The sequence below is a fragment of the Parambassis ranga genome, chromosome 19, assembly GCF_900634625.1.
Source record: "Parambassis ranga chromosome 19, fParRan2.1, whole genome shotgun sequence".
Lineage (NCBI taxonomy): Eukaryota > Metazoa > Chordata > Actinopteri > Ambassidae > Parambassis > Parambassis ranga.
The window spans coordinates 9,938,640-9,963,285 of NC_041039.1; the positions used below are offsets into that span (position 1 = coordinate 9,938,640).

At 39.8% G+C, this 24,646-nt stretch overlaps 1 protein-coding gene across 2 annotated transcripts; it reads left to right on the forward strand.

The window, feature by feature from the left end:
* Nucleotides 1–16,354: 16,354 nt before the first annotated feature.
* On the forward strand, nucleotides 16,355–24,331 carry cep55l (centrosomal protein 55 like). 2 transcript variants are annotated; one of them, XM_028431141.1, is made up of 12 exons: nucleotides 16,355–16,435; nucleotides 16,816–17,004; nucleotides 17,095–17,202; nucleotides 17,972–18,127; nucleotides 20,441–20,494; nucleotides 20,588–20,732; nucleotides 20,914–21,050; nucleotides 21,361–21,554; nucleotides 21,781–21,904; nucleotides 22,094–22,165; nucleotides 22,300–22,425; nucleotides 22,600–24,331. In XM_028431141.1, the coding sequence occupies exons 2-12, from the start codon at nucleotides 16,828–16,830 to the stop codon at nucleotides 22,810–22,812; spliced, it is 1,506 nt and encodes a 501-aa protein (XP_028286942.1). In that variant the 5' UTR covers nucleotides 16,355–16,435; nucleotides 16,816–16,827; the 3' UTR covers nucleotides 22,813–24,331. The 2 variants fall into 2 exon arrangements, with proteins under 2 accessions (XP_028286942.1, XP_028286943.1); XM_028431142.1 differs by having other exon boundaries at nucleotides 20,923–21,050.
* Nucleotides 24,332–24,646: the final 315 nt, after the last annotated feature.

A 24,646-nucleotide genomic window follows, 5' to 3' on the forward strand; every position in this document is an offset into this window, starting at 1 on the left:
CACCTCCTGCTGCTGCTCTATCAGGCTCCTGACACACTTCTGAGGCCCATTAATGATCTTTGGATGTAGAAAACAAGGCCTCTGGTGAGTTAAGCAGCCTTCTGGCTTCAAATCCGATATCTCTCATCCTTGTGCTGCTGATCACCTCCCACACCAGCTTGAGAAGAGGCACTGCATCAACATCATCAAAGTCCTCAAAGTTCTCTCCCAAGACTCCCAGAGCTGCTCTCTCAGACTGTTTTCGCTCCACTCTGCCAGCATGTCTATCATGTCCTCAGCAGTCATCCTGTTTTTCTGCTGAAGTCTGATTATTTCTGTCACCAGTGCAATCTGAGGTTTGTCTGCACTTGCTGTGCTAGCAGGCCTCCAGAGCCTGTTCATACAGGGCCATGCTGAACAACACCCTGACAGGTCAGTAGATGCTTTTGCTCCCTTCTGAGAGCTCCATGGATGTTTTGTGACTGTACATCTCAATTTAGACGCAGCTAAACTGTCAAAGGAATGGAAAAATGCCACAGTTCTGTCCCCATCCCACATTTACTTGCTGCATGTATAAGATCTAATATTTACTGTATTATGCATAAACTCTCAACAATAATCATCCTTATTATCCTTGGTGTTCAGCCATATGTCATTACCTTTCTGGATGAGCATGCTCAATGGCAACATTGTCTCCCAGAATTGTTGTTATATTAGTCAACCAATTTACAACATGTTTTGAAGGAAACATAATAGGGGCCAGGATTATTTTCTGTCAACATAATGAGGAAAAGTTGTTAATTTGGCAAAGTCATAAATATGTTAATGACTGTGCGGATTTATCTTAGTACAATATGCACTTCAAGTGGCTACAGCGTTATTAAAAGCTGCCAAGGAAATCCCCAATGGCTCAATAACACTGAGGCCAGTTTGCAGATGAACAAAGGTCACATACAAAGATGATGTTTTCAGAGAGGGATAGTTCAAATATGAAAACTTTCAATGGATTTGCTGCCCATTGATGATGACCCCAAATTCACTTCAGCTAAACACAAAACAGGATCAACTTTCCTCTGTGAACCTACACTGAGATCACACATTTCATCTGACCAGACACTGAGGAAAAGCCTCACATGATCACTTACACTGCAGCGTTGCCTAATTACTGAATGCCAAATGCAGATTATTTATATCATTCAATAATTAGAAACAGGGATGTGTGTTTAATTTTGGCTGAACTGATGATACAGCAGAAATGAATCGTGCCCTAGTAAATTTCACTTTTTATGTTTCAGATAAAATGAATTCACAAGAGAGCTTCTGCTGTCTTTGAAGTGCTGAGGCTACTGACTCAGACTTTGAAATAAATAAATGGATCACACAGAAGGAATAATTTTCAAGATATTCCCTTATAATCAATTCCTGGGTTTAAGAGTGAGCCATGCAGCTTTAGAGTGAGTTTAGTCAGTCAGTCTAAATATGCCACGTGAGAAACTGACATGTTAAAGGTGGAGGTGATGTGTTGTGAATATTTCCTAATGCAAAGCAGGGTGGTTGGGTTAAGCCCAAAACTGCTGCTTCTATAAACCACTTTCATTTGTTTGTCTGCTTGTTTTTTTCTTACACTAGTGCATCCAACCTTTAGAGTTCTCAGCTGAGCTGTAGACGCATCAATCATCCCCCGTTGACGACGACCTAAATGTACTCTGAAAAATGTTACTTTTGGTGACAGACTCGGTTGCCTCTTGCATGGAGGATGAAGTCTTTAGTATTCAGGCACAAAGTCCTCTTTTTTTTCTGAACAGTCTGCCCAACACTGGCTGTATCCTGCCATTGCAATATCCGTAGGGGTTGTTGACAAACATGAAAGGGAGCAGCATGTGTCTATTTTCCAGAAGAAACTCAATTCCTGTCCCACCGTGATACAGATGAGAAGGGCATCAAAGCATGTGTGGTATGCAAAATGACTGTCAATTCTATATTTCATTCAAGTTAATCCTGATTCAGGAACAAATCTGAGAGGCCGACAGAGTTTGTGAAGTGCTAAAGCAATGCTAAGCTAGTTAACAGTGGCATCACAACCCAATCTCACTGCACTGATTTGGCAGTCAATTAAAGGACCTTCATGGTCTCATATTGAAAGGTAATGTGTTGCTCCTGCTGCATACAGCCAGGCTGCTGTGCACTGTCTACATATAACAGTATATATATTGTACCCATCTGGACATTGCTTATCAGTGGAATGGCCACAAATAGGTTTCTCTTGATAGTATGTTGCATTTAATGGGCACAGGGGAATAGCTACAGGATTGACCCATACATAGAAAATTCCATGTGATGTTTGTGTGACCTTGCTCTGTCCTTCATGCATTGGTTGCATTTAAGATATCAGCAAGGCCACATGGTGGACACTTCTGGAAAAAAGAAGCGCTGAAGCCGTTTCTAGGGGGAAGACTCTCAGAATGTGGGCAAGATAACATCATATCAAATTTGTATGTAAATGTGCAGTTTGCATGATTCATATTTAAGTTATTGGTTGGGCCATAAAAGGCTAATTTACACCCATAATCAAATTAAATGATAGTCGTAAAGTAGTATGCAATACCCACAATCCATTACCCAAAGTACACTTTAAAGCAGGCTGCTCACAGGGTAGGTGATAAGTTCAGAGGTTTCATGCTACATATAAAACCACTGCAGCTCACTGTAAATTTGCTCATATGTCTGACTCAGATAGAGAGAAAATCCACAGAAGGAAGGAAGTATGTAAGAGAGGGAGCGTAGCACTGGTGTTCACCCAGAGTTAAGCATTAGAACATCTTCATACTCTCACTACACCTCTACACAATATAGGTGCAGGTGCAGTGACAGGCTTGTTATATTCTTTGAGATGGATGTATATGCATGTTGGTTATTTGCAAAATTCATGTCTGTTGAATCTTACTTGCTTGTTAGTGTCAGGAATTGGTTAATTATTGTTTGAGTTGGTTTTCTGGTGTTCCCTGTGTTGTCGTGTGTCTGGCTGTCTTTATGAAGTCACTTTGGTTCTGTCCTGTTTCCTGTTTTATTTTGAAAGTCTTGTCTCCCTTGTGTTTGTCTGTGTGTTTTACTTCCCTTGTGTTCCCGCCTTTGGTGGTAGTTTGCTGCGCCCTAATGTGTTTCACCTGTGTCTCGTTCTTGGTCTATTTAAGTCCTGTGTGCCAGATCATCTCGTCACCCTCTATGTCCCCTGTGTTTCTTGGTTTCTTTCTTCCTGGGTTCAAGTAAGTTTCTTTGGTTAGTTTCTGTTGTAGTTTGTATGTTTTTTGGGTTTTTAATGTTCTTTTCACAATGAATTCACCTGGTTGCTGCACCCTGCCTGCCCTACCTATCAAGGACTGATAGGTGGCAGCAGATTAGCTTAAGTCTAGAAGCTGCTTACCTGGTTCACCTGATGGTGGCCACAAGGTTCAAGGAGGTTATTACCTATATGAACACAGCCTAATGTGTTCTGCTTAATTGAGATAATGCGATTCAAACTTAATATTAAGTGAATTAGGGCTACAAGGATTACTCATGTACTCGAGTATTATTCGAGGACAAAATGCGCGGGTAAGCTGTTCACACACACACACTCACACTGCAGTGGTCCAAAGCAGGTATCCACCTGCTTCTAGATGCAGCCGTATCTATGGAAAAACTATTTCTTTTCTATTTACTATTTACGCATGATCCGTGTACTCGAATAATCACAAAAATAATCGGCGAGTGTCCGAGTATCAAAATACTTGTTTGTCGCAGCCCTAAAGCGAATAAATGCAGTTTTAAGTTCCACAACAGTGATGATGATGATTTCCAATGGACAGATTAATACAGTTAATACTCAAATGAACAACATGTTAGGGGAAAAAACCATAACTCCAGAGACGAATAAAAACAACAGTATCAACCTCGGTCACATCTTATTAATGTATCAATTCCAACATTGTTATTTGTTCAAATTTTAGTTTCAGAGTTGTGGTACTCCATAACAGAGAGAACAATATAGGTGTGATTTCATTTCTTTTGGTGGTAACAGTGGGAGCTCTCACAGCTCTATTATAACTGACTAGCTGCAGAAGAGCAAAGAGTGACTGACCGACTCCCACATAGAGAGAGACACAGTGGTGAATTTAGATGATCAGCAGACTTCCTAAAGAAAGAAGAGGATTTACTTTTCTATCCAGCTTTTTTTTTACTGCAGTCTTCCATGTCATATTTTGATCAAGTGTACAGAGATATGAGGACACTTACCCAGGTGGCCTGGTTATACTATAGAGGTATTTTTATATGTTTTTTTTATGTGGCAGGATAACTTATAACAATAAAGGTTTATATTGTTATTCCTGGTCCTGGAGCAGAGGTTGTGGTGCTGCAAAATAGGCATAATCCACATCTGTGGAGTTATATGACAGACATGACTCATGATGTTAAAATTAACCGATTAAAAGCTGGTATTCTTTAACTCCATGTTGTAGCAGTTTAAGACTCTATGGGTGTTTACATGTTTTTATTTAAGCTTTCTGTGTGTAGAACTTGTGAGAAAGACAAACATGGAAAGACGAGTGAAGAACATTTAGAGGTAAAGCTCACAGCATGGCCTACCGTGCAGCATCATTTAGGCTGAAACCCCTTTTTCTGTGTCAGGTGTTGAAATGCCCTTGTCGAGTTAACTGGCAGATTTCAGGACACTTAACATTCATCCCCACCCCCACGGCAGATGCAGCGTGTTTTTAATGACATTGTCTACTTCCTGTCAAGTCAGCTGGGGGCTGATATGAGGAAAGTCACCTGTGGAAGGAGAAAGTGTCTTGAAGGGCAGCGCAGGGACTCTGCTGGGTTTTGACTTTAGCGAGAGCAGTGCACTGGGAGAATCAGGGCTGAAGCACTGCACTGTAACCCATTACAATTTAGGGCTGAACTTTTGTCCATCGGTGTGCTCAGCCTTCTTTTAACTGGGCTCAGTGGAGTTATTCCACCGCATGATTGAATGCTTTATGAAGCCATTCAGAGCAAAGTATAAACATCTTTGATATAAAAGGAAAAAAATGTTCAGACAGGAGAGTATTTATCAAGAAAATTGGCATGAAAGACAGTGGAGGCTTAGGGTGAATAGCCTGTGTGTGTGTGTGTTGTGAGAGATGCTTCCACGCAGTGTCTGCCTCACAGTTCAGGTGTGCTTTGCTTGCTTAAACCCTGGTCAGCTTAATCTTCAATTCAAATGAATCTACTCCCCTTGGGCAGTCGTCTCACCTCTTTCTGTGATTTCTATTTCTCTTTTAATTTTCTTCTTGCTGGTCATTTTTCACAGAGAATTTTCCATTGGCTTGGAATACGCCTGCCAAGGTAGGGCTGAAATCAGAGCAGTAGGGATGACAAGATGAGAGAGGAGCTGCTGTTGTGAATCCCCTGTATGAAAGAGCTGACACGTCCGCCTCTATGTGGGGCTCTCTGCAGGTGAATGTATAGTTTCCTGCATGTCAGTGGCTGCACTTGGTGGATACTAATGGCTGCACTGAGATAGCAGTGAGAAGCAAGTTCTTAGATAAAGCTGTCGAGAAAATTGAGAATGGCGTGACATGTTCAGTATTCATCAGCTGCCCTGCTTGTTAATTTGAAACAGAACATTGCATGGGCAAAGTTGAAATTAATGCCTGATAACATTTTTCAGGACAGTTTCAATTTGACAGCAGCTGCAAAACACGCTATTTTTGCCTAGTGTTAAATGTCTCAGAGTAACAGTGGTTGTCTTGAACAATAGCACATGTCAAAGTCCCATTTCCTACTCCCAAAACTGGAAAGAGAAGTGAAGCCACATATGCCACAAGAATAAAAGCACACTTTTATTCATCTGTAGTAAGTGGGGAAGAGGTGAAAGGAATAGCCAAGTGCAGAAAAGCAATCTGTTCACGTTTTTATTATTATTTCTTTACCTCTACCTATCTTTATTTCTAGAGTGAGGATAGGTAGGTCTGTATAACATCGGATGCAAATGTTCATCATCAAGCAGAGGAAGCAGCATTTTTAATGCCAAGATAAACTTTGTGTGTAATGAATAGTGTTCCCCATTTAAAAGTAATTTACAAAGAAAAATAATTCAAACTTTCACATTTAAAATTAAAATATTCAGGCAATTCTTCTCACACACACACACACTTCACCCTGACTAGAATAAGATTTCAAGTACAAGCGACAAAATTGCTGGATGAAATCAAGTTCCCCAATCTCGAAACTATCCCTTGTTATCACAAAAGAATGGCTCTTGGCGACGTGAATCTCTCTAAAGATCTTTTCCATCCTGACAAGGTTAAGTGTCACCAAACAGGAGTTTGAAAGTGATGATATGGAAGAGTCCTGCTGATGAGGATGAGTAGTAGACCCTCAGCAGATGAAGAAAAAAAACCTTATCTTGTGGAGGATTTAACACTGTCCTTTGCTGGATCAGAGGTAACACTGGCACATTGTGTAGTCAGGCCCAATTTAACAGCCTGTTCTGTGGGAGAATGTAGAACTCTCAAGCGCTTCTCTGCCAACTCCTTATAACCAGTCAGTTTGGCTTTCTAAAGTCTTCCACTTTTTCTGCTAAATGAGCTGGGCCCAAAGTGGGATGTGTTTTGTGTAGAGTATAATTAGATATTTAACCCACAGGAGAGTTTTAAAGCTTCCTGAATCATATAACCCGATTAGAGAAACCCAGGAAGAGGATCGTACCATTTCAATAAAAGATGCATACTGCAATTAGAGAGCATCACAACTGTAGTCATTTAGCAGGTAATTGGATAGTTTAGAGCTCTGATGGTATCTTTATCATGGCAAGTAAGTATTTGCAATGTTTAGTCTGGGACTAACTAGGTGGAAAATGATTTGGACTGAGCAAACCTGAACGCTGTTAAATGTTAAGGCGTGTGTTTGTTTACAGTGGCAACTGAAAGCACACAGGTGTATGAAGATAAAAGCAGCTGAGAAATGTCTGTTCCGTGTACTTAAACCTTATCCTAATCCCCAATGTACTCTCTGCTATTTCCTGTAGTATGAAATTTAATATTTAATGAGGGCTTACAGTCATCAATAATTGGAAAAATAATTATAGCCAGTTATGCCTATAACTGAGCAGAGAGCGGAAGAAAAAGGGGGACACCACAGGACTTTGGGCTTATACATATTATGCAGCCTGTGGGCTTAGTTTACAACATTATGCTGGATATCATATGACAGACTCAGCAGTATTGGACTTGCAACCTTGTGTTTTAATAAAGAGAAACAACACGAAGTTAATGTTATCCAGTGAGAGATCTGTAGGAAGTGAGGAATGCTGTTGTTTTCATGTCTGTTTGCCGTGTGAGCAGGTTTTCAGGCCGGCTGTCGGACAGATTCAGATTACATCAGAAAATGTTTAGATGCTAGAAGTTCATGCTAACTGTTGTACTGTTTTGTTGGACTGGCCCATTGTGGAATTTTACCATATGTTGACTAAGTAATAATATCAGTCCCTCTTGTTGTATCTAGGATTCATTTGAGATTTGTCTGCTTTTATTGTTTGGTTTTACACCAAGCTCAGAGACCTCAAAGATGCCAACATTTAATAGATGAGTTTCTAGTCACATCCACCACTCTGCCTTTTAAAAATCAAACATCCAGATGAAAGAATTATAACAAGCAAGGTTTGAGTCAAAAACACCCAGACAATAATTTTTTTTTAAAAAAGAATCATTTCTTTTCTCAGAATCCATCCTCCTGTTTAAAGCAGTCTGACTGGAAGAAATGAAGCCGACAGCATGGATGCATCATGATAAACATTTAAGTGAGTGCAGTAAAACTTGAGATTGCATCAGTGTAGACCACTTCCATAATGTTTTAAACATGCCCAATGCACTGAGAAGAACACTGGATCAGACAGAGAGGTGAGAGCTGAGGAGCAGGAAGATGGAGGATTTTTTTTTTCATCCATAATCAGTGAAGCTGTCCGTCTATATGCTAAAGCAGTGGTCCCCAACCACCGGGCCGGGGACCGGTACCGGTCCGTGGGTCATTTGGTACCGGGCCGCACAGAAAGACTGAGCAAAACATATATTATTCATTATCTGAGTCTGAAAGCTGTTTCATTTATAAATCGATCAGATTCATCCGCCTGTGCCTTTAAGCACCTGCCCAGACGCTTGTCTCGGTCACAGGATACGGCCCCAAAATTAAGCCCACAAGCAGCAAAAATGAATAAAAAACAAACGTCTTTGGAGAGCTTCTTCGGAAAGGGGAAAAGGCCTAACGAGGAGACAGAAGAAGAGGAGCCTACCCTTTCAAAGAAAAAGAAACCTGCATTTAAAAGACTATATCAGGAGTCCTATTTAAAATACGGATTTATTGCAACAGGTGATTCTCACACACCAAGTCCGCTCTGAGTGACATGTGGCGACAGACTCGCAAATGAAACGAAGCCTTCTAAACTGCGAGACCGAGCACCCTGCATTAAAAGACAAGCCATGGAAGAAAACGTGAACAAGAACGACTGAAGCAATTAATGACAGCCAAAACAAAATTACGGAGTGGACTGGACATAAGAAACACACTTCGGGTGTCATGTCTCCCATTATCCCTAGATGGGACCGCCTCATTGCTGAGAAAGCTCAAAGGCTCCCACTAATTAAGCATAAGAGTAAGTTGTCTCTTTATGCACTTTTTTTTCTGTGCCGGTCCGTGAAAGTATTGTTTTACATGATACCGGTCCGTGGTGCAAAAAAGGTTGGGGACCGCTGTGCTAAAGCACAGGTGCAGATCGAATGAGATGTGGTATTAAAAATGCAACACTAAGCTACAATCCTAACATTCTATGCAAGTCTCTTGATAGCAATAGGATGTCCTGGCCTGTGTTTGAACAGTAGTCATCCTCAGTCTATTTTTTCCCCCTCAAGCAAACACACCCGCAAGGTCACAACCTCCTTATTTCGGAGCTTAAAAAAAAAAATAAGTAAATGAAAGCTACTGTACATTATGTTAGTGGGTCTTAAAAGGGTTGTGCCCTCTTCAATTAATGGTACTTCTTCTGAAGAGCTACAGCAAGTGTTTGCAGTGCAGCTAAGGTACTCAATTAGTGACAGTATGTCTGCGCACACACCATCAAAAGAATTCTAGGATATAAAGATGTACGGCTAAAACAAAATCAGCAGGCCTGGTGGAAGATGGAGAGAGATGAACTTACAGTATGCTGATTTCCATAATAGTGAGCCAATGAGATGGCAGGTAATTTACTGTCTGCTCCTCAGATTAAATCACATTAGAGTTATTGAGGTAAACATTATGAGAGTGCAGAGAGGCTGAGATGAGTCCAGTTTCTTTGTTTGATGTTACCAGAATAATGTTTCACTTTAGCTTTTGATTAAATTATTTATTTATTTTTTTAGTTATAGATAAAATTGCATAAAAGTTGAGGATTGGGTTAAAATAAAATATATAAAACATGTGGAAATACTTAAATGAATGGAATATGTAATATGTAAGGTATGATAGTCATAAATTTAGTAAAATGCATGCCCATGCATAATGTAGTGTTAAGATGACCTGCCTTGATCTGGTTGGCATAACGGCGTTTCTTCGGGTGTTTTCAGGCCTTCATGATGATCCTTTCTTTGTTCTCAATGAGGTGTTTTGAGTATAATTCAGCCTCAGAAAGCATCAAAATTGCATCAGCCTCATTTGCATGACAGGTGTTGGTAATTGGGCACCTTGTGCACAGGCCTAAATATACATAGGAGTTTCATCTGTGTCACTACCATTACGACCATATCAACAACCACCATTTTTAGCTGCAATGTTCAGAGGTTAGGAGGAAGAAAGGGGCTCAGTGATTGTGGATGAGGGCACAACTCACCAGACGTGACAACGTGATGTGGATGATGTTCATTCTTTACACTAATGATGTCTGCTGCATGAGCTGTCTCTTCTCTATGGCGAGGATCTTACAGTAATCTTTCATCCTCTTAAGAGAGTAAAAACTTTGCCTCAGAGAGTTCCTGAGATAGAGATAGATGTGAGATTATCCACCATGACTTTGCAAAGAAGTAAAAACTGGAAGATTTTGGGGACGTTTAAAATGAGGGGAAAAAAAGGAAATGAAGACGCCACAGAGGTCCTTAGTTCACCTCAGATGACTCACACAAAGAGAAAAAAAGGGTCAAATGTGGAGATGAAAAATCTCTGTAACAAAAAACCTTTCCTTAATGTTTGATCCTTGGTCTTTTGTCATATTTCAAGGTATTTAATTCCAATTTGTGTCAGTGATAGCGACTGTCTGTGCAAGGCTACAACAGTAAAAGCACATTTCTCAGACAGAAGGGTGAGCTGATTGTGCTAATGTAAAATCTGTTTCCTGGCTGACCACAGAATGGTTAAACACACATGTCAATTAGTAGAATCTGCTTTAGAAGTTCTGAATAAATAAGAACAGTGCAGAGTCAGGGAAGAGCTGAAAAGTAACTTCTTCTTTAGGTTTCTGTGGGTTTGATCAGATCTGGTGAATGCAACGCTGTTTGACAGCTGACCCTCCAACAATGTCTGCTAGAAAGTACATTAACGAGGCTGGACCCTCGAACTTGCACTGAGTGTGTTTTGAGCTGCATGATGTTAATTCAGAATGAATTACTACATATACTGACAAAAGCGTTTTTCAGTACATTGACGCATAACGGCACTGAAGAAATGTCAAGGCTGTTGAAGCAGATTCCAACCTGAAAAGAGTTTCATAAGGTCTACACCTAATAGTAATGTCATAATTAAAAAGCTTCCTTACACATGGTCTTGTAGAACCTTCACATCCTGTACAACACAATTTATTAAGGTTAGGGAAAGGCAAAACTGCCACCATGTTTGGATACCATTGTCATGAGTCCTACCCCAACAACACACTGCACTGTTAATAAACAACCACAAGTGGGTAAATGTAAATGTACACATTTGGCCCTAAATAGGCCGAAGGTGTGAGTGTGAATAGTATCCCACCTCCAGCCTATTGACAGAACGGGCTCCAACACCCCTGCGACCCTACATGACAAATTGGGTTCAGAAGATGAATGGATGGATGGCATTATCCTTCTTCTTCTTCTTCTTCTTCTCTTTGTGTTCTCAGACCTTTAGACCCCACTGCATGTAAATATGGACCTCTGCACAGTGTTTTAATTTGCTCCATGTTCAACACTCATTACTCAGATTAAAATTTTGGAGTGCATGTTTGCATCATTCTCCTTGGTGATAATCACTTGGACTTCTTTCAGCTACAGTAGGGTGCAAACACGCACACACATACACAGAAAAAGAGAGAGAGAGAGAAGGAAACAATATAACTTACTTTAATTCATTCTCCAGCTGTCGATAGTGTAATAAAGTCTCCAGCAGTGTGTGCTTTGTTTTTCTGCGGTAGAAAGCAGAGCAGTTCATTAGCCTTATCTCAGTTAAATTTGCCCACCATTGAACAGCATGGGGAAATCAAGCCTGGAATCCATCTGAGTTGGGCTTGGCAGGATTTGGTTGTTCATTAATTACGCTTTGTAATGAGTATTTCTGTTGGACATTATTCTTACATTGGTGGAGTAATGGCTGCTTATTTTATGGCAGCAGAAACATATTCATTCAGGTCTTTTTTGTAATGTCATCAGCTGGAACATTTAATCAAGTTGCCAGAGTTTTTTAAAAGAAGTTCTCATTCTCCTTGAAACATAGAGACCCAGGGAATATCTATTAGGGCTCTAATTAATTGCAAACTCAGGGTCTGAGTCACATTTCAATCTTTTTTCCCCACTCTGCTTTTTTCACTGTGGTAGGTGTGTACGTGTGTGTGTGTGAACATGCATGGCTCTTGCTGGTTTTGTGAAGGGTGAAGAGCAATAATTTAATCATAAGACCGAGAAAAGGTATGAAAGGAGAGCTCACAGGGACATGAGTGCAAAACGGTGCAGATGCAAGTGTCTCTTGGTGAAGGATAAACAAATGTCACATGCATTCACTGAGAAATGAATTCTAAATATTTCATTTAGTGCTGCACTGGTTGCCTGCAGGTTCATGTGTGGAGCTCCCTGGGTGCTCAGCTCCCTCCCACTGCATGCCCGGTTCATTTGTAGCTCTAAATTGGCTGTAGGTTCTCTGTCCATCTGTGTTAACTCTGTGATTGACTGGGGGCTTGTCCACTTCGTATCCTACCTCTTTCCCAATGTCAGCACCAGCTCCACCCCAGCCCCTGCGAGGACTGTAGAATATCAGTGCGGTATGGAAACTTTTTCAGTTTCAGTTCATGTTGTAATGTCAGTAAATGTTGCCCAGTGAGCACTTTTCTGATTAGCCAGTGAAAAGTCATTCAGGCATCAAGGGGAAAAGAGGGATGGAGAAAGGAAAGAGGGCGAAGGCAATGAAATGGAGAGGGAGAAAAGTAGGCAGGGTGTGTAATGATGGGAGAAAGACTGATGGAGAGGGAGATGAGGGGAGGAGGAAGCTGGACTGAGAGGAAATAAGGGAAGTGATAAGAATGGAAAAACAGTTATTTATTATATTAGTCTCCATTACAGATGACATAAAATTCCACCGTCAGCATACGAGACACCCCCAGGAAATTATATAGAATAAACTCTTCTTTCTAAACTGACTGACTGCACATATAGAGCTATTTACTTCTATTTCATCTGGTAAATAGTCTCTGTGTTTGTGTGAGTGTGTAATTAGGTGCATAAATGTTTTGTATGCTCAGTAAGGCCAGAAGATGCATCGAAAAGCATACTGCTCTGAATAGTATGTATTAGGTTGTCTTCTTTGACATGCATGCAGAACCCCACACATTGAGCATCATGCTTTCATCTAACACAACAACACAATTAAACATTGTACACCTTAGGCTATTTGTTTTAATTTCCACTTATACAGTATATCCCATTCAGTCACTAACAGCTCTGCAACTGCACGCCAGAATGTCCAGCCTGGGGATGTATGGATAAATCACAAAGTTTGAAATAAATCAGACTCATCAACATTAGAGTAATTAATGTTTTGAACCCACTTATTAACTATTTTACTCACATTGCAGCTGGTAAAACAATAGCAACAGGACAGGGACTGACTTTTTCTATCAGAATGTTTCATTTCTTATTAAATAGGATGCAGTAAGATGCTGTTTAGAAGATATATTTTTCAGCTTTGTTACTATTACCATTCCTTCTTCCCCTCATGCAGAGATAATCAGCCAATATGTCAGGAGCCAAGAAAGGTGGCACCTTGTCAAACCAAGAAATAAACACATATTTTCAATAATTAATAGAGAAACAAACTGGGAGATGTTAAGTATGCTCAGTCATGCACGCAGCAAATGTCAGTGATTTACTCGAATTTTGTTGCAGTAAAATCTGTCATGGGTTTTTTTTTTTTTTTTTTCAGCCTGAGAAGGCAGACGGCTGATCTGTAGGTGGATTTCAGAGGCAAAATGAACTCCAAATTTGTCATAGTCTTTCACAGTCGTGTCGATGTCACAGTCAATAGAATCAGTTGAGTATTTATTTCCGGAGCCCTGGCCAACTGCCTCCCATCGCATTCTTTTATAGTGTATAAAAATACTATGATGTTTTTAGTTCATGCATGGCTGCTGCTAAAATCTTGATGTTTTGCACATCTGTTTTGTTGTGGGTTTGAGGATGTTCATTTTGTGTCACTTAATCCTTTGGCATAAACCTCTACCTGTCTTGCTCACATTTCCATCTATGTGAGATTAAACTCTCCACACAGTAAATAAAAGCATAGAGTGTTATCTGCTGCAGATCAGTTTAATTTGCTGCATCTGATCTAATCAAGGTGATTTGGCTCGTGCATCATGGCTGTCTGCAGGGGCACACAATCTCTTCCACTGAAAGATGCTATCCTTCGCCAGTACAGTGCGACAGAAGTGTGCCTCTCTCAGGTCAGTGACCCAGCTCCAGGCGATAGGAGCGCAGCCAGTCAGTGATGCTGGGCAGCAGGAGGTCCGCTGCAAAAATGGTAGAGCTGCTCGCGCTCTGCTGATGATGCAGACATGGCTCACCGGGAGACTGATCCGTGGGCCACGCTCCTCCCCAGTCCTGATGAGGAACGCCAGCGACAGACTGGGATTCTGACAGCTCTGTGAATCCACTGCGACGGAGGGTGAAAATGAATTCTTAACATCGCCTCTGTGCAAAAAGTCCTTTTTACACATTTCACCTTAATTCCTCAATTTGGAGGCACGTTTCTTGTCATGAAGCTTTCTGAAGTCTAATTAGCTTCAGCTGGACAAAGGCAAAGATGGAGGGGAGGAGATTTCCAGCTTTAATGTCATATGTTCTAAGCATCTGGAGCTGTGGTGCTCCATATGGAGGATGTCTCCATCTCCAAGGAGCTAGTACAAGATGTATCTTGGGATGCCCTTTGACCATCATTGGCTGAGCCATAAGAAGAGTCATTCATGTTTTTCCTTCTCAGCTGGAAGTTATTATTACTAAACAGTCAAAGTGACAACAAATAAATAAAAAATGTGTTTTATTTTCCTTATTTAGAAAACTACATATAACTCCATCCACTGTGTCAGGGTGCAGTTTGGAGATTAAATTAATTAAATGTCATATGAACAATTTTTGACACGTCACTTTAAATTGGAAGCGTGAACATCAACAACTTTCTGCATCATTTTTTTATATGTGTGAAATAAAGGTAATATAATAAAGTATTATGATCAGCAGACACAGTTTACAACTGTCAACCACTATTTAGACCACTATTTACACAGGAACTGTATTGACTGCAAACTGTTTTCTTGTGAAGAATTTAAAACAAGGTGCCTTCTAGCCATTTTCTCGTGTTGAATAACACAAAGTCAGAAGACCATAAAAACACATTTCAGGGCTTTTACCTTTGGACAGTGGATTTATGTGTGTGCTCAAGTCTGAGAGATGTCTACTACAGCCACCAAAAGAAACCACTACTCTATATTTATTTGCTGTGTTCAGCTTTATCAGATCAAATCAATCATATTGCAATTTTGATTTTTTTTTTACTTTTGATAAAAGAGAGGACGATATTTTTTACATCTTTAAAACAAGACCTTGAGGGGCTTTTTAGATTTATCATATTTGCAGATTCCCGCAGTCTGTAACAGCTCAGTGAAGTAACAGTGCAAACATAAAGGGAGTCAGAAACGCACAGTTATTTATATGCTTAAATACCCATGTGGCTGGATGCAAGTGTACATTGAAAGCAAAACAAACAAGGTACAAATTTCAATCCCAGAACAAAAGCCTAAATGTTGAGTATAGTGAAATATTTTCTGGAACAGAAACATACATTCCACAGTGTGAGGAGGAGGCAATCTGGGCTTTGAAACGAGATGTAATTATGGTTGACTTAATCATTTCATATTTTTCACATTAATAAATAGACTCTTGATGTTGATAAGTTTGAATGCAATAGGTTTAAGGAAATAAAGTATTTAGAGATGCTGCTCATTTATTGGCTACCATTCTGATCTGAGGCTACATGAGGTGTCCAAGAATCATCAAGCATGTATATAAAACAGATCTGTTGCTGAATATGAATGTCAGGCCTAATGCTTAATTATTGTATACTGACTGACTCATTACTGTTTGTGTTACTGTTTACCCTGATTAAGGTAGGTGCGGGAACACTAAGAGCTTTCAGCCTCGCTGCTCTTTAAATCATGGTCTGTACTGAGCCTGAGGTCAGAGATAAACACAATGGCTTTTACATTAAGAAATATCAAACCACCACCTGACTCATTGGGACATTTGTATGAAAATGCTTCTTTTGGAAGACCTTATATGTTGTATTTGCAAGTTTGTCTATGTACAGCAGCACTCAAAAAATCATTTGAGAATAAATGGTCACGTCATGTTATTGTCTAAATTCATACTTTCAAGTACGTTAACAAAATATTTTTAAAATTATACCTCACAATAAGTCTTTTTTTATGTAAAGCTGATTCATGGCTGATTAATTTCCATAAACTGATTTCAGTATCTGTCTGTTAAGGTTGTGTAGAATATGCTACATGACAAACCGGTTTTAGGAGTCTAACTAGCTTCTGAGTGCTCGTTTCATTTACTGTAACTGACAGCCCGGCGTAGGAAATTAGACCAGACAAAAGACTAATTCGGATGTATTTAAGTGATTAGAAATATTGTATATAAAAGCAATTATTATGTAGATACAGTAATGTACATAAAATGTATAGAAGAGTTAACGAAACGTTTTCTTCCCTCCACTGCACCGCCCCAGCATTTCAGATCTCGGCACAACATGGGATACGTAAACACGCGCACCCCGCTGTGCATCACGGACATGACGTCAACGCGCTGCAATTCAAACTTCAGGAAACGAAAGTCTCAGAAAACGGTCTCTCGTCACAAACAGACTACCCACAAGGAATATCTTGAACACGCATCCGTCTGTAAGTAACACTTCGTATTTATTATCAGTTGCTTTAACCTCAACATGAACGAGCAAATTCGAGCATTGTTACATTATTTTATTTGGTCAGCTACGTAAAGCTGGTTAAAAATTATTTGACTACTGATAGATGAATGTGCGAAGGTGTGTTTTATCAGGAAATGACGGATCACACAAGCCCATTTAGAATTTTTATTTAAGTATTTACGTTTTTATTTTACAAGAGAGGCGTTTTAATTGAGCTAGCTCTTATGCTAACCTGTACAACCTTTATTTCATTTTCATCAGGGCTGTTTCATTTCTAACCTGAATAAAGATTCAATGTGTTTTTACTACTAGGATTCAATTGAAATTCATTCTGTGAAACTACCTGTCTTCTAGATCAAAGCAGCCATGACATCTAAAGGCATCGTCAACAAGTTGGGTTTCAAATCTAGCAGCTCTTCCTCTAAGGCTGAGGCAGAGCTGGAGAAAGTCAGGAAGGAGAACACCCACCTGAAGAAGAAGATTGATGAACTGGCCAAACGACACATCAAACCACCTGATTCAGACAAAAGCAAGCTGCTGGAGGTAAAGTCTTTCTCTACTCTAGGTTAATTTGCATGTCAGCTTCTGGGTTGTTTTTGTCTGGATTTTAATGTGCCGTGTCGGTTATTTCAGAGGATTCTTTCCCTTGAGACGCTGCGAGAGAGGAACAATCAGCAGTTGCTGGTTAAAGAGCAGGAACTGGAAACTCTGCGACAGCAGCTGTCAGCCAAAGGAGGAGAGGTATATTCACACATGACAGCTCTCTGCACTAACATAAGGTTACAAAAATCACATATATATTCAACTGTATACATCAGAAAGTCCTCAGTAAACACATCCAGTATTTGGACGCCCTGAGGCAGCACTTTTCTTCTCGGTTGGAGGAGATATCGTCACAGCCAGATCTTTGAGAGTACTCATCAGATTGTGAAGATTTGTTGCACTCTTGGCATTGTACTGGTGGCATATGTATTGCTAGCTGAAGGCTGTCAGAAAAAGAAAAAAAATCATACTAGAATTCCAATGAGCTGCCACAAAAACAGTCAGAGGGGAAGCGTCTATTCCATCTTGACAGCAGCTCAGCAAAGTGAAGTTTGTAGACAACCAGCAGAAACTGCATACTAACACATGATGCTGTGCGCTGGTTACTTGACATTTCTAAACTGTCTGTGTATGTATTAACATTCATGACGCACTTCATGACACGGCTGTGGAAATCCATGTGATCTGTTTGAGATTGTTGCTTATCTTTGCAAGATCATTTTCTGTTTTGGCAAAAAAAATGTCTAGTTGAGAATAGTCAGAATAGCATAGTTTTAAACTAAGAGACAACATGCTGGTATTGGGATGTTAGCATTTTATTTTATTTTTTCCAAACAATGTTCATGGCTGCCTCTTTTTCACATTCATCTGTAACCAATGTGCAATGTCAACTGTATGAAGAAGATAATAGTCTGTCTCTGTTTAAGCAAAGGTTAAAATAGTGATGTTTTGTTGTCGTGTGTTTCAGGTGGTAGCTGCGTTGCAGACCCAGCTGGAGCAGCGGAGGAAAGACGCAGAGCAAAAAGAGGCGTTGTTCCAGACGTTGTCACAAGAGACGGAGAATCTTAAAAACAATCTGGCCACTGTTTCAACCCAATGCCAGTCCCTGGAAGCACAAGTAGTGGTGAGTCGACATTTTCCACCTGACCAGCAGCCTTATTAGGCCTTGTTATTAGTAATCAGTGCTTTAAATAATGAGTCGCTACTTGTGCTAGTGCAGGTCATAAAATGTGTATGAGTTCTAATTTTGTAATATCTCTTTTAGCTATGCAAGAGCAACCTTATTACAAATTGTTAAGAGAGTGATGATGATGATGATTATTAGAAATTAAAAAAAAAAATGTAAAAAAGTTTTTGTCAGGACTCACAGAGGAGCAGAATTGGATGAGTAGTTCTATACCCCTCCCCCTGACAACATATTTTCCCCCTGGCATAGGATAGAATCCTGCAACAGCTCTCTGTCCTGTGCCTTGCATTCCAATATCCTTCTTCTTTGGCAATATCTAGATACAGATAGATACTAGATGTTTCTACTGCATATATATATTGCCAAAATGCAGCAGACATATTTATTTTTCAATTCTAATCTTTTTGATGAATAATAATATATTTGAGTCACTATTTCCTGCTTCCACTAAGAGAACGGGCTGTATGACTTAATGAAATACAAGATTTTTGACAAGTGGTTGGCATGAGTGTGTGCTGCACCTGTGGTTTTTATTGAGTTCATTTCAGCAGGTTTTTGCAGAGAAAATGTTTTTCAGTGACTTGACTGCATCAAGGAAGCCTGGTTTAGTAATGCAGGTACACGCAGTAGTTTTTTTGTCCACTTGGTGGCAGTGTGTAACTTCTGTTCTCTTTCTCACTATAGCACCCTTAACTAATTTGTCATTATCAAAGTAACACATGGCTCAAAGTGAAACATTATAAGTGTAAAAACACTCCTTTTCAGTGGTCCTCTTTTGTAGCTTATGGAACAGCACCCACTAACAGAAGTTTAATGAGAGGGGAAAAATAACTTTGTCCAAATGACATTGTCTATATGACTCATATTCTTTATTGAAACACCTTCTAGTGAATCTGTAGCTGCCTCTTCTCTCACAATTTTAGGATATTATTCATTGAAAGGGTAGTACTTTGATGCTTTGAGAAGCTGTACTCAGCTAGAGAGGAGTCATTGGGATTCTTCTTTGCTTCTGGAGAAATCACATGAAGGAACTTGAGGAATTTGGGTGGCTGAACACTGAGTTTTGTGAAAAGGAAAATGTAGTTTAGGGCCCCAAAGTTCAGTTCAATTCATGGCAATGCAATCACGTTTTCCAAGTTTATCCTGATGTCCCATTTAATAATAATAATAATAACAATATTTACAAACATTATATAGGCTTATAATTTAAGATTACGATTTACTTTATTAATCCCTGTAGGGAGGATTGAAGGATTAGATGAAAAGGATTAGAAAGTAGACTCAATACAAATGAATGAGAATGCTCAGTAGTTGCAAATGCATGTTCTGTTTGATATCAACCCTGGCTGCAGGTGGTCTTCTCTTGTCTCCATGCCTGGATGGTAGTTATTCCAGGAGCACTCTCTCCGAGCTGTTGGTTTAGCTCATTTTGCATTACTAGAAATAATCTTAGCAACAAGCCCAGCACTCCTTCCCGCCTCCTTCCTGGATTTGCAAAAGCTGTTCATGAGCTTAGCTTTTGGGCCATACGTTTAAATCCATCTGGAAAAAGTTGACAAGCTCACGGTGCTTGTCTGGTAGTGTGCAGAGCTTTAGCGCATAGATGCTAACTGCAACAGCATTGTGAAGGTTTTTGCCAGAGCTTAGGTGTTGGATCAGACATGCAGACCTCACGGTCAGGGGGGCAGAATTATGAGTGACTGTGTCCTCGAGGGAGGGATGTTGAGGAACTAGCCTGAAAGGTGGTGCCCTAGGTCATGAGGACAAATCTCTAAGAGGCAGTGCCTAGATTGATCCATTGCTCAAGGGTTTTTTTTTCTTGCATTTTTAAAAATTAAGATGAATAATTGTAACCAGCAGGTATTCATGTGACTTTGAGCCTAGGGCAGACCTGCAGGTTTTAAGACTGCTGGGATTTTCTAGAATGAATAATAGAAAAAGTGAACATGAAGTGCTTCAAGTGGCTTTGCTCTGAGGAGAACCACACTTGTCTTGCATGCACCTTCATGACAGCCCTATGTCTGGAAGAACTGTGCATAATAAGAACAGGGTACATGTACAGACAGCCCTGGGACACTGCTTTTTTTATTCTTTTCAGGCTAATTAAGTTCAATCCAAATAAAATCCTATAAACTCCTTTTTTATTTCTACACCAGCCTAACTAACTAAGATTTTTATGCCATGTGGCTCAGAAACAAATGTTGATACAAACTAATTCAGATTTTAAATATTGTTTGTTTTTCTTTCCAGAATGGACAAGTACCTCCGGGAGACTCTGCATTAGTACAAGATCAGTTGAGAGATGTAAGCCTAATTTTTATTGATTATTTATTTAAATAAGTGGAAAAAAAATCTGGACTCAGTTTGTCTTTATTGGAGTGTGTTTCTCACTGCCAGGCTCTGGAGAAGAACCAGCAGTGGCTGGTGTATGACCAGCAGAGAGAGGTCTACGTCCAGTCCGTCCTTGCCCGCACAGCGGAGCTGGAACAGCAGTTAGCCCAAGCAAAGCAGCAACAACCCAAGCAAGGGGCCACTTCAGAGGGTGATAATCTCATATCATTTTCTACAATAATAGTACATGGAAATCTTCCAGGAAAGTGTAGTTAACAAGTACTTAATTTTGTTGGCCATGTAATAGGCTATGAAATAATAAGTCCTACTTAGTTGTTCTGCTGGAAATACATAATATATGTTGGTTAATTGCTTACTAATGTTTGTTTTAGCTACTGCAGGTCCAGAAAAGGAACCTCAGCTGAAAAGCCACTATGAGCAGTTACTCTTAGGGGTCCAGAGGGACCTTGAGGGCCAACAAGCTCAAGTTACTAGAACCCAGCAGGAGCTCAGTGCACAGAGGAACCAGGTAAATGCTACATTATTTTATGTAATTATGAAAGTGAAGTTATGTTGCCCTCTGATCTATTACTGCATATATTGGCCTCTTCCGTTGGCTTTGGTGAGAAAATGTCACCATTTTTACATCTTTACAGATTTAGTTTTTTGCCTCTGTTCAAAAGATTATTTTGACTCTGAATCAATGCAGCTAGAGCACTGAACATACATATTCTGTGGATTCAGTCATCTTTATAACTGACCTGTAGAAGTCTTTTTCAGAACTGAGGTGACAATAAAGAAAACATCATTCTGCAATTTGTGTTTTTCTCGCTCTGCAGACCGTGAAAGCTCAGGCTGAGCTGCAGTCTCAGAAGGAGCAGGTCACCAGGCTCCAGGCGGAGCTGTTAGTGCAACAGAGGAAGTATGAGGACAAGTGCAGCGAGTTGTCATCCTTTCTGAGGAAGTATGAAGAGAAGAGCAAAGAGCTGGAGGAAGCCAAAAGGCAGTTTCAGGCAGAGAGACTTGGCAACAGGTAAAGCTGCTGGCTCTGGTTGATGTCGGATCAATAAGGTCTCACGGTTGAGCTGTTAACATGTCATCAATCACCAATTTTACCTCCTCTAATTAATACTAATGCCAAAAACTGACCTTTTAAATTAACTTCTTGAAGGAAAAGATTAAAGCTGTTACACAAACTGGTAAACTTAAGCAGAACTATTATCAATAATTTGTATTACATATTCAAACAATGCGTCCAGACATGCAGTGTGTGAAGAGAGAAAGATGTCGACTGAGCGGGCTGACAGAATGAGAGCGGAACTGGAGAGTATGAACATCAGACTGGAGGAAGAGAGGAAGAGATCTGCTGATCTTCTGCTGCAGGTGACCATGAATTCACTGTTTACCACCACTAACTAAAGTTAATAGATTAAGAACATTTTATTTGTCCCACAATGGGAAAATTGCATTGTGGAGTGGTTTGTAGATTAAACCAAAGTCTGCTCTGACAACACTGTAAAAAGCATTGTAGGCGCTATACAAAATTTGCCCTAATACTCTGGCCTTTAACAGGTAAATATGCTGCAGAAGTCTATTCTGAATCAAAATGAAGACGAGAGGAGAATTGCTGCCCTGGAACAACAGGTAACACTGCATGCATCTGCTCCTCTTAATTATAGCACACACCTACAAAAAGACCTGTCAAATAAAAGAAGACGAGATGGCAGTATTCTTTTAAAAGTACACCTGTTCATACTTGTGGTTCTGCCTCTCCTAAGATCCAGATTTCTGCCAAGGACTTCGAAAATGAAAAAATTGATCGTCAGGTCATGCAGCACCAGTTACATAAAGTGCTGAAGGAGCTTCGCAAGGCCCGAGATCAGATTTCTAAACTGGAGTCTGCTGTAAGTGTTATGTGAAATATAGTTTCATCAATATGAATTCAAACTCTATGCCATTTCTCTTTCTTCTTTGCTTTCTAGTAGTAGAGTATTCCACTGTCCTCTTGGAATGTGCATATTATGTTGCTCTTTGTACCAAAACCTCTACAAAATGTGGATTTTTTTTCCCTATTTCAGAAGCAGCCAAATGCTCGCTTTTCAGAGCCCACCTCATACAATAACTTTGAGTTTGAGCGCCTTACTATTGATGACTCCCCTGGCCCCACATCGCCATCGAAAGTCATCAACCTCCTGGATGAGAGTTTCTTGGAGTGCCCAAAGTGTCGGGCCCACTATCCCACCAGCCGTCACAGGGAGCTTCTGGCTCACATTGACTACTGTTTAGCTTAATCAAGCACAGCAGTCTAGATCAATACTTCCAAAGCTTGACTTATGAAAGATGGCGTAGATCACAATAAGGTTTGGAAGCACTAGGCTGGATCCACTTAAGAAGTTGAAACCCTGCAGTGTATTTTAAATACTTGTTTAAGCTCTGAACAGGCAGTTATACACACTGATTTCACAAACACAGCCCTCAGTAAATTCAGTCCTTGATCAATTATGTAAATAATGGGACATACATGGGTTATTTTTCAAGAATTGTTGTGTGTAATTGGAAGATAGGCTCTATACTATAACTTTTTGTCTTGGTTCAAAGTCTTTAAGATGAGACATTTTTCTTGTTTTTTTAATAAAAGGGACTTACAGGGCATTCTTAAACTGCTGCATGTTTCACAAATAAATAACTTTTAGAATCATTTAAAAACCGAGCGTAAAACCTATTATGTCAGATCATCACTCATTCCTTGTCTATGCTCCATTTCTTCCAGCCATTAGAAGGCCAAAGAGCTGATCATTTACAGATAAAAATCAATCATGTTTCTTTTATATTATTTTTTTTCTTGCAGCTATATTTTTACAGTGTTTTTAAAGCTCTTAGTAAATTCTGACTTTCTATTGTTGTGTGTTTTTGATCTATGAGTATTTATTCTTGGGTTTAAGTGAGCTACTGTCTTTTATTTTAAAAAGGGAGGTTTTATTTATCTTCAGTAAAGGATCACCTGTTTTGTTGGGTATACTTTATTTGATTATATATAAATGTTTACACATTGCCTAATTTTATTGATTGGTTAAACACATTGCTTCTCTTCTTGTGCTTGTGTTTTTTCTAATTGCATTAATTGCAGTGGTCTTTGACAGTATTGATGTGACGTACAATATAATATGAAAAATATTTATATTTTTAAGGTTTATAGGCAATTGTTGACAAAGCGGTCCAATGCAATGTGCCCACAATTTGCCATCTGTTATGGCTCTAGTTCCGCCTTTTTTTTTTTTTTTTTACATGTCTGTCTGCCATGTTGGATAGACATTGCTCAACCATGTGACTCCTACCATGACCAAGATTTTCCTCAAACCTTAACCACATAGTTTTATTTGCTTGAACATACAGCAGTGATGGAGCTTATCGGGTCACATGCAGCAGGTTCTCTGCATATTCCTTCCTGTTGAGCGAAGCTCACTTCGATCTCTACCTTGACTTTTCAAGTCTGCAGTCTGTAAGGCTGGAATGAGATTGCATGAGTTAATTCCTTGTACTAAACTATTTAAGGCAAGGATTAAAGGTCCTCTCAGTAGGGGAAAAGGGGTTAAGGTGTCTTTATTCCTGCAGCCATGGCAATGTGACTCAATAGACTTAAGACAGACACTGCTGTACATCTTACCTTATTGGTAGCTGTCTGTTTTATTCAAGAATCTACTGATTTTGACCAGCTTTTATCCAAGCTGTCTTTGCTTTACTGTAATCATGTCCTCCAAAGTGTTGGCATGTTATGTACTGTACGAAAATGTGCAATAAAGATGTAAATCTCCTCCCAATGCAGCAGCCCCTTGTGTACTTTATCACATCACTTTCTATTTTCAGTGGAGCTTATTGGGCTAAATTCAAGTCTCCGCATGCTAACATGCAGCAGGTTTAACGTTTGCCATGTTTATCTTCTTTCTTAGAATGCAGACATTTGGTAATTAGGTAAACAGAGTGTAGCTGAGGCTCTCAGAAGTCCCTTCTTACTTTGGATGTGGTTTGTCCAGTAGGTGTCAGGATATTTATGGACATTGTAGGGGACAAAGTCCAGTATCAATCCTTTACTCATGAAATATATATGAATTGCAGCAAAAGTTTAGA

Excerpts from the sequence above, each read along its gene's own strand:
- cep55l (XM_028431141.1), top strand. The coding sequence starts at position 16,828 with ATGACATCTAAAGGCATCGTCAACAAGTTGGGTTTCAAATCTAGCAGC. Across the intron at positions 17,203-17,971 it reads TGTCAGCCAAAGGAGGAGAG|GTGGTAGCTGCGTTGCAGAC; the intron begins GTATATTCACAC and ends CGTGTGTTTCAG. Across the intron at positions 20,495-20,587 it reads TACAAGATCAGTTGAGAGAT|GCTCTGGAGAAGAACCAGCA; the intron begins GTAAGCCTAATT and ends TCTCACTGCCAG.